The 9,749-nt window shown below is 38.8% G+C and overlaps 1 protein-coding gene across 1 annotated transcript in view; it reads right to left on the bottom strand.

Moving 5' to 3' along the window:
* The window catches only part of LOC120537130 (histone-lysine N-methyltransferase SETD5-like), a 10,248-nt gene extending 2,620 nt beyond the window's left edge, over positions 1-7,628 (bottom strand). The window contains exons 1-8 of the mRNA XM_039765813.1: positions 6,758-7,628; positions 6,508-6,670; positions 5,602-5,794; positions 5,464-5,514; positions 3,652-3,744; positions 3,438-3,530; positions 1,464-1,562; positions 1,083-1,230 (exon numbers count right to left, since the gene is read on the bottom strand). Of these exons, the coding sequence (XP_039621747.1) occupies positions 1,083-1,230; positions 1,464-1,562; positions 3,438-3,530; positions 3,652-3,744; positions 5,464-5,514; positions 5,602-5,794; positions 6,508-6,670; positions 6,758-6,977 (1,060 nt within the window). The 5' untranslated portion in view covers positions 6,978-7,628. The remainder of the gene's footprint in view (positions 1-1,082; positions 1,231-1,463; positions 1,563-3,437; positions 3,531-3,651; positions 3,745-5,463; positions 5,515-5,601; positions 5,795-6,507; positions 6,671-6,757) is intronic.
* Between the last annotated feature and the right edge of the window lie 2,121 nt (positions 7,629-9,749).

The following is a 9,749-nucleotide window of genomic DNA, read 5'->3' as shown; positions in this document are numbered from 1 at the left end:
ATACAAATGCATTTTTTCACATCTTCGTAAAAGGCAAAAGCTGAGGTGCATTCCACTTTGACTCTCTCAAACATCTTAGGGCTACAGATGAAATTAGCTCATTCCACTGGGTTTCATAAATTTTTGGAAGCTTTGAGCATTTTTTTCCATCATTTCATTTCCTTCTACCATTGCCTGGGCTTCCACTATATTGGCTATTTTCTGAAGGCTGTGGCCAAGCTTCAGTGCTAATGAAGGAGTTTTCATTGTGCCACTCTCCTGGTTGTACCCAGCAACACATTTCACTGCTGTTACTACATGTGGAAAGTTACATGGAATTATGAAGTCTCTCATATTTTGCAATGGTGTTATTTGTCTTGCACATAACAACAAACGACCAAGCTCTCTAAGCTTCTGACGAATGTATTCATTTTAGATATGTCTGAACCGAGCCTGTTAAAGAGATGTCGTGCTATTTGTAAAATGCAGGGATCCTTCTTGACTACAAGTGAAATGTTGTCTTGTATCATTTCACTCATTAGCTTCCAAAGGCCACTGTCAACACCAGGAGGCACAGGTTCAGCAAATGCACACAAAGACTGGACCCTATTTTTTCCAGGTTTTGGTTGGTCATGTTTTCTAAGCTTGCAATGTTTCATGTGTCGCCAAAGATTGTTTCTTAAATAAAACCCTGACAATTTAAACAATGCATAAAATCGTTAGATGGCAAACAATTTCTAGGTTGTCTTCGAGGTACGAGCATTCCTTTCCCCATTTTAAAACTTCCACATTGTGAGCAAAATTGCCTCTGTTTCAAGAAGATCTATTTGAAGTCTTCTTTCTTTTGATTTTCTTGGAAACTGGAGAGCTTTAGCAACTTCAGTCTCATTGCGATGAATTTGTTCAATATGCCTGGCAATTTTGCATAGGACTTACCACAGAAAAGGCAAAATGTTTTTGTCATATACTCTTCTTCCACGGTTTTACAGAAACTGCCTTTACAGATACTGGATCATATTCTTTAATTTCAGAGTCTGAAACACTGGAATCAGGTACAGTTCTATCACACGTGGAACATGACGCAGAGGATTTCTCATCTTTATCTATTTTGTCATTCATGTGTGCTGATAAGCAGTCACTACTGCAGTCTGGACTACTCTCTTCTGATGACTTAGGAATGTAGTCATCATCGCTGTGGTTCATACTGGAATCTGATGACTCAGAACAGTTTTGAAGCATCTCCTCGCTCACCTATTAAAACATAAGAAAGCCATCTAGAAACAAATCCCTATACTGCATACTGATTAACAGGTGTTGAAAACTACATTATTTGATTAATGATTGCTTTGTTTTATATTTATTATTAATAATGTATATACATGAGCAATTGCTTAATATTTCAAAACCCACTATCAAATACTCACTGTTATTTTTATAGTGAAAATATTGAATTATAAAGTTTATGCCATTGAGGTATAACTTACAATAACACTGTCAGAGCGCTTAAGTTTTGGCACAGTACAGTCAAGCTCTCTCTTTTCTAAAGAAACTGGTTCAGTGTCAGATCCACTGTTGTCTTCAGTCTGTAAAAATATAATTGGGTGTCATATTCGTTTGACACACATTACGATGTGTTAGTATTATTACTGTTGTTATTAGCAATAGTAGCAATATTCCTACTATTGCTATCATTGTTGCTTTTTACTTTTACACTTTGCAAAGGCCAGTTACAATCAAATACTTTCTGCTCAAATAAGTGTTAAGTGTCGTTATAGGCAATTACAGGGATAACAGAATACCAGATTTTACATTATGCTGTACATAATGTAAATTAAATGAGATTATGCTTAATACATTTTTCAGGCCAAATCTTGAATATTGAATATGGAGACAAGACAACAGTTCATTAGGTCTTAAGAATAAGTGCAACACATACAGGAGAGTCAACTTTTCTTCATTAACTATAATTATTAGAACTAGCATTTATAGCAGTTGATTTTTATTATGGCGACCTAAATGAATTTGAGTGAGGTAGAAGTACTGAAGCACCACCAACAATCCTAGTGAGAACTTGCATATACTTCAGTTCACATTCACTGTGGGGACATAGAGTAAGGGGTGAGCAGGAGTTAATCTATCTTTTATGTAGCTATACTTGTGGGGACTCACACACATTTCAAGTCACAACCATTGTGTGGACCTAAAGCAAGTGGGGGATGGTAGCACAAGTAACCCCATCTTCAATAACTGCCCTTATGGGGACTCTCACACATTCCAGGTCATTTTCATTAAGGGGACCTCAGTGAAGTAAAAAGATATTTTAGGATTTAAAACACAAGACGCTGTCCTTGTGGGAACTCACACACATTCCATGTCACAAACACTGTGTGGACCTAAACTAAGTGGGTAGACAGTGGCACAAGAAACCCCATCATCACTAAGTAACCTAGTGGGGACTCACACACATTTCAAATCACGACCATTGTGTGGACCTAAAGCAAGTGGGGGATGGTAGCACAAGTAACCCCATCTTCAATAACTGCCCTTATGGGGACTCTCACACATTCCAGGTCATTTTCATTAAGGGGACCTCAGTGAAGTAAAAAGATATTTTAGGATTTAAAACACAAGACGCTGTCCTTGTGGGAACTCACACACATTTCATGTCACAAACACTGTGTGGACCTAAACTAAGTGGGTAGACAGTGGCACAAGAAACCCCATCATCACTAAGTAACCTAGTGGGGACTCACACACATTTCAAGTCACAACCATTGTGTGGACCTAAAGCAAGCGGGGGATGGTAGCACAAGTAACCCCATCTTCAATAACTGCCCTTATGGGGACTCTAATACATTCCAGGTCATTTTCATTAAGGGGACCTCAGTGAAGTAAAAAGATATTTTAGGATTTAAAACACAAGACGCTGTCCTTGTGGGAACTCACACACATTCCATGTCACAAACACTGTGTGGACCTAAACTAAGTGGGTAGACAGTGGCACAAGAAACCCCATCATCACTAAGTAACCTAGTGGGGACTCACACACATTTCAAGTCACAACAATTGTGTAGACCTAAAGCAAGTGGGGGATGGTAGCACAAGTAACCCCATCTTCACTAACTGCCCTTATGGGGACTCTCACACATACTTCAGGTCATTTTCATTAGGGGGACCTCAGTGAAGTAGGGTGGGCAGTAAGAAATGCATAACAATGACACAGTTCCTGTGAGGATTCAGATATATTTCAGATCACTCTCATCATGTGAACATAAAGCAAGTGAGGAATGTAGTTAACTGATCTTATGTGTAATGACTATATAATTTTTAAACAAAACAGCTTTGTGAAATAAACTGTAGCAGATTAAAATTTAAAAGCAAAATAAGACATCTTGCCATTAAAAGATATATACTGTGTATTTCTAGTTATATTTGCAAATTAAGTAAAAAAACTGTACCTGCTCATTAGTAATAACTGCTTCTTTCTCTTGAGGTTCAGAAGTCTTTTCAGCTAAGCTATGACTGAGGGTCTTCTCTCTTCCATCAGGGTTCTGAGAAGGCAAAAATAATTAAATGATTAGTGAAAAAAATGGATAATATATAACATTTTACCATTAAGTGATGTAAAGTATTTGTCTAATAATAAACGTTTAAGGCTATAAAGAATTGTACCTGTTCATCAATAGCAAGAGTGCCTTTTACTTGTGCCAGTGTAGGCTGTTGAGCCAAGATCTGGCTTTGGGCAACATCCCTTTCCCCAGTGCCCTAAAAACAGAATATTGATCAAATGCATAATAAAGGCAGGTATGCTGTTATCACTTTCCAGTCTTACATGCAATAATAATACTTCTAATACTAAAATGAACTTACTGGTTTCCCACTTGATGAAAGATGTTAAAACCTTTGTTGGATTTTTAAAATATATTTTGTCATAAATACTGTATGAATGCCCAAAGTAAACCTTTGATAGGACTTGACCGTTCCTTATAATACCTAATTCTCATTCAAAGATACTGTGATTCAAAAATTGCACTCTGAATCAGCAGTAGTCACATTTCTATATGCACTATATGGTATGTACATGAAATGTTATTTCATATGGGTTAATTTATATTTTACATAATCCAAAAAGTAGCCTATTACAATGAATATGTTTAACTTCAAAAAAGCCTAAATTGTTCATATAAAAAATTAAGTAACTTTTCAGTTACTTGAATAGTTTCTGGGTTTCTAGGTCTTGTAGATGGTTGTACATTTTGCATGATTTACATGATATCACAAAACGATAGCCATACTTTTTCTTCCTCTTTAAACAACATTTATTCTTTTGGTGTGTGCACTTAATTTTTCTCTCTGTCACATGTTTCATTCAGAATTGTTTATGTGCTACAAAAGTTGGAAACAAGTTTCACTAAGTCATACACTGTGTATGTTTTCTGAAAATTTATAGTGCAAATATCAAAATTATGCTAATGAATAATAATATGTTCTTGTTTAGGAAAATCTTTACAATGAGTCTGCAATTAACGATTTTACCATATATTTATTCTTTCCTCTCTTAGTTTCCTATAATTAAGTGTACACCATCCATTTTCATACCTTTAATTGAAATTGTGGCACTATATTTGTGTTTCTTAAATTTATTATCATATAAAAATATATTTCCACTTCCAATCACACAGCTTTATTATCTAAAAATAGTGCAATAAAGTATATAGACTCAGGCAATGTAACAAATTGCAATGCATGTATACTGTGTACTATTGGTACTTCTTTAATAATATCTTAATTCAGTTTTTCCCAAACTCGGCCCTGGGGACCCCCTGTGACTGCAGGTTTTGTTCCAACCACACTCCTAATAAGTGATAACACTGAGCTCATTTAATTAGCTGGTATTTTTTTTTTATTCGACATTTCAAAAGCAAAGCAGCATGATTTTTACATTTAAAAATATTTCTGCTTTTATGATATATTTAAATGCTTAACTCTCTTTTGTTGATTTCATTATACTTTGCCCTTTATCTGTGCAGTTTTTCCTCCTTCGTTGTATCTTAATAATGACAATTTAAAATGAGCAGAGCAGACACCCAGGCAAACAACACGGAATAATCAAAGGCTGCAACTACTTTAAAGTCAGACCTACTAATTAGTATAATTATTAAATAGTGGATAAATAAAACAATTAGAACACCTGGAAAAGTAGAATGAAAATCACGATGAAAACACTGTTAAAAAGAAAAAATACATTATTCCTATATAACTGCTTGGTACATTTTAATATTTTTTTAGCAAACTTATTTTTCTAATTTCTGTATTGTTCCCTAAACACAGAACTTGGGAAATATCAGTTCACTTAATTAGTCCAGGAGTTTAATTAAAACAGAAGCTGCAGCCACGGGGGTCCCCAGGACCGAGTTTGGGAAAAACTGTCTTAATTTATTAAAATAAAATGCCTGTATAGATTAATAATGTAGATTTAGTTACCTTGTCATTTGTCTGTAATGGTGATGACACAATAGTGGCTTTTTCTTTTCCCTGCATACAAACACAAAAATAATTACTTCACAGGTGACAACAACCTAAACTAATCCTAAATACATAAATAAAGACTACAGTTCTTACCTGTTTTCTCCAAGGCCATGGTCCATCTCCATAGCTGTATGTGATTTCTTCACCAGGAAGAATATCTCTTAAAGCAAACAGGCAGAGGTGTGGCATTCCATCTACTGCCAGTTTCTTGATTTTGCAGTTTGGACTTTTGTGGTTGTCATTTATCATTCTTCCAACAGAGCCATCATCTTTGGCTCCATCAATGCTGTAACAGCAGTGCAGTTTAAATACATACATAAAGATTACACACAGCCAATTTGCCTCATGTATTAGAATGAGTAGTGTTCCGTGGAAATAATCGTGTAGCACATCTGGGTCTGAGCCTGAGAGGGCAAGCTCCTCACTTACGTGGAAAGGACTACCTTGAGAAACTGACATAAAAGCAGCTCCGCGATCGCTATGTTGCAGACAGAGCACTTGAAGCACTTCAGACACGTTTCCAGGCTGCTACAGTCCATCTGCCCGAGTGTGCGGCCGCTACCGTGTCTCACAGGGCAGGTGGACAGTGGGCATATGAACTGCCTCTAAGGCAGAGAAGGGCGGACAGAGAGTCGAAGCAGGTGGCTGATTCCATTAAATAAAGTGCTTACTAACTGCGGTGTCTGAGAACGCGGATCTCGGAGCTGCTTCTCCAGGAGTCCCGCCACTTCAGACAGCATATCTGCATTACACGACGCGATCAGGTCATTATTATACCGGTTTTTTTATGTTAAAGCAAATTTGTTGTATATATCATAAAGTATTTTATTAAGCATTTATTTTTTATTCGGAGACAGGGAAACCTGATTATACTGTCTGGTAGTATTACTTTTTTCTGCCGTTTACTTTCATTCTGACGTTTGTTAACTATTGCAATATTAACTTCGAACAGACCGTAGTACACTTTCACCATAAATTTGAAAAATAAATACAGCTCACCACCAGCTTTTCCTATTCCATTTAAAGTCGAAAAGAAAGACAGCAGCGGCAGGATGGTACACTCGCCTCCTCCTCTCGCTTTCAGCTCCGTTTATTAGTTGACCGCGGTACTCGGCCACAAAGTCACCCTTTTCCAATGCATCCACCGCAAAAACTCCACGTCCTGCGAACGACCGAGTATGTGAAACGTTCGCTAATATAAATGCGATGTTAATAATTTAAGAAAATAAATTGGTTATAAACAACTTACCTTTCTCTGAACTGATACATTTAATTTCCAAACCGCATTTGTCCGAAGATGACCTCACATACCGAATAGCCTCGCTTTCCGGATTTATTCGTTGTCTTCTCATTTTCAACATATGTCTCTCTCTCTCTTTCTCTATGTATATATACACATATATGTACACATATACATGTAAACTCCCGAATATAAACACGCATAATTTGTGTTTTAAAATTAAATGCATAATAAAGCTGGCATATAAAAATAGTCAAGCAGGGTCTTCTTAAAAACCAACAAACACAACATACCCTGACAAACTTTTATTCAAACAAAGCTTTAAATAGATAAAAACGTCATCTTCATTGGCTAATAATAATAATAACAACGATTAACTACTTACTCTAGCATAACATTTATTAAAACACTGTTTACCTTTTTTAACAGTTTGTGATTTATCCTTTCGGGCTTTCAATCTTTCCTCCATATGCACGCACCTAATGGGAACATCCGGTGTTGCTGCCATGTGACCAAAAGTGTGCTTAACCCTGCAGTACTGCAAAGTGTCTGTAGGGGGTTTTAAAAACTGTGAGCATCCAGCCCCAAAACACACTGCAGTACCGCAAAGTGTCTGTAGGGGGTTTTACACACTGTGAGCATCCAGCGGCAAAACACACACACAAATTTTACTCATTGAAATATGAATTTTGGGGTCATGGTAGATTTTGATGGTACACACCTTAGGAAGCAATTTTGCATTAATTATAATGGGCAGAATTATGGGGACCTCATTTTTGGTCCCCACTTGGTCAGAGGTCCTCACTGTGTTGGTGTGCAGTCAGGCGTATGTCCCCATTCAGATAGCAATGCAAACACACACACACACACACACACACACACACACACACACACACACACACACACACACACATATATATATATATATATATATATACATATATATATACTGCTCAAAAGAATTAAAGGAACACTTTTAATCAGAGTATAGCATAAAGTCAATGAAACTTATGGGATATTAATCTGGTCAGTTAAGTAGCAGAGGGGGTTGTTAATCAGTTTCAGCTGCTGTGGTGTTAATCAAATTAACAACAGATGCACTAGAGGGGCAACAATGAGATGACCCCCAAAACAGGAATGGTTTAACAGGTGGAGGCCACTGACATTTTTCCCTCCTCATCATTTCTGACTGTTTCTTTACTAGTTTTGCATTTGGCTACAGTCAGTGTCACTACTGGTAGCATGAGGCGATACCTGGACCCTACAGAGGTTGCACAGGTAGTCCAACTTCTCCAGGATGGCACATCAATACGTGTCATTGCCAGAAGGTTTGCTGTGTCTCCCTGCACAGTCTCAAGGGCATGGAGGAGATTCTAGGAGACAAGCAGTTACTCTAGGAGAGCTGGAGAGGGCCATAGAAGGTCCATAACCCCTCAGCAGGACCAGTATCTGCTCCTTTGGGCAAGGAGGAACAGGATGAGCACTGCCAGAGCCCTACAAAATGACCTCCAGCAGGCCACGGGTGTGAATGTCTCTGACCAAACAACCAGAAAGACTTCATGAGGGTGACCCAAGGGTCCCATGTCCTCTAATGGGCCCTGAGCTCACTGCCCAGCAGCATGCAGCTCAATTGGCATTCGCCATAGAATACCAGAATTGGCAAATACACCACTGGTGCCCTGTGCTTTTTACAGATGAGAGCAGGTTCACCCTGAGCACGTGACAGAAGTGAAAGGGTCTGGAGAAGCCATGGAGAACATTATGCTGCCTGTAACATCATTCAGCATGAGCAGTTTGGTGGTGGGTTAATGATTGTCTGGGGAGGCATATCCATGGAGGGTCACACAGACCGCTACAGGCTTGACAAAGGCACCTTGGCTGCCATTAGGTATCAGGATGAAATCCTTGGACCCATTGTCAAACCCTATGCTGGTACAGTGGCTCCTGGTGCACGACAATTCCTGGCCTCATGTGGTGAGAGTATGCAGGCAGTTCCTGGAGGATAAAGGAATTGATACCATTGACTGGCCTCCACACTTTCCTGACCTAAATCCAATAGAACACCTCTGGGACATTATGTTTTGGTCCATCCAATGCCACCAGGTTGAACCTCAGACTGTGCAGAAGCTCAGTGATGCCCTGGTCCAGATCTGGGAGGAGATCCCCCACAACACCATCTGTCATCTCATTAGAAGCATGCACTGATGTTGTTAGGCATGTATACAAGAACACAGGGGCCATACAAAGTGCTGCGTACAATTTTGAGTTGCTGCAATTAAATTTTGGCAAAATGGACTAGCCTGCCACATAATTTTTTCACTCTGATTTTTGTGGCGTCTTTGAATTCAGGGCTCTGTAGGTTGATCATTTTCATTTCCATCAAACGATGTGGCATCCTTTCGTTCCTAACACATTACCCAGTCTATATCAGTATAGATATCCAGGAAGATTTCTTTTTCCCATTGAGATCTGATGTGTTTTCAAAGTGTTCCTTTAATTTTTTTGAGCAGTTTATATATTGCAAAGAGAGACAATCACAGGAAAAAGTTTTGTGGGATGCATCCCGCATATTGTAATTTCTTGGGGCAAAAAAAAAAGGCCGTGTGATACTCCGAGACTGAGTCACCACCAAGGACGGCCTGCAGAGCAACAGTGGTGGATTTTATAGTGGAGGGATAGGAAGAGGCGCGCCATCTGGAGGAAAGGCGGATGTGAGGTCATCAGGGGGTGTAGTCTGAAGCCAGAAGAGGAAGAATGTTAGTCCTTACTGCTTCTGAAGGAATGGGAGAAAAGGCATTAGCACATTTGGTCACATATATATACAGGGTGGCACAGAAAAGTTGTCCAGCTCCACCGAGATGACTCCTGTCTCGTCTGCTGCCGCATAGGCGGCTACGGTCGTGTCACATGCCTTGTTATCTTGCTGTTTCACATCTGGAAAGCACTTTTGCGGTACAAATTTGACCATTATTACTTCCAGCAACATGGTGCGACTTGCCAT

This window comes from Polypterus senegalus, chromosome 10, assembly GCF_016835505.1.
Source record: "Polypterus senegalus isolate Bchr_013 chromosome 10, ASM1683550v1, whole genome shotgun sequence".
NCBI classification, from domain to species: Eukaryota; Metazoa; Chordata; class Cladistia; order Polypteriformes; family Polypteridae; genus Polypterus; species Polypterus senegalus.
The sequence above is the reverse complement of the archived record's forward strand: the minus strand, read 5'-3'. Positions and strand labels throughout refer to the sequence as shown.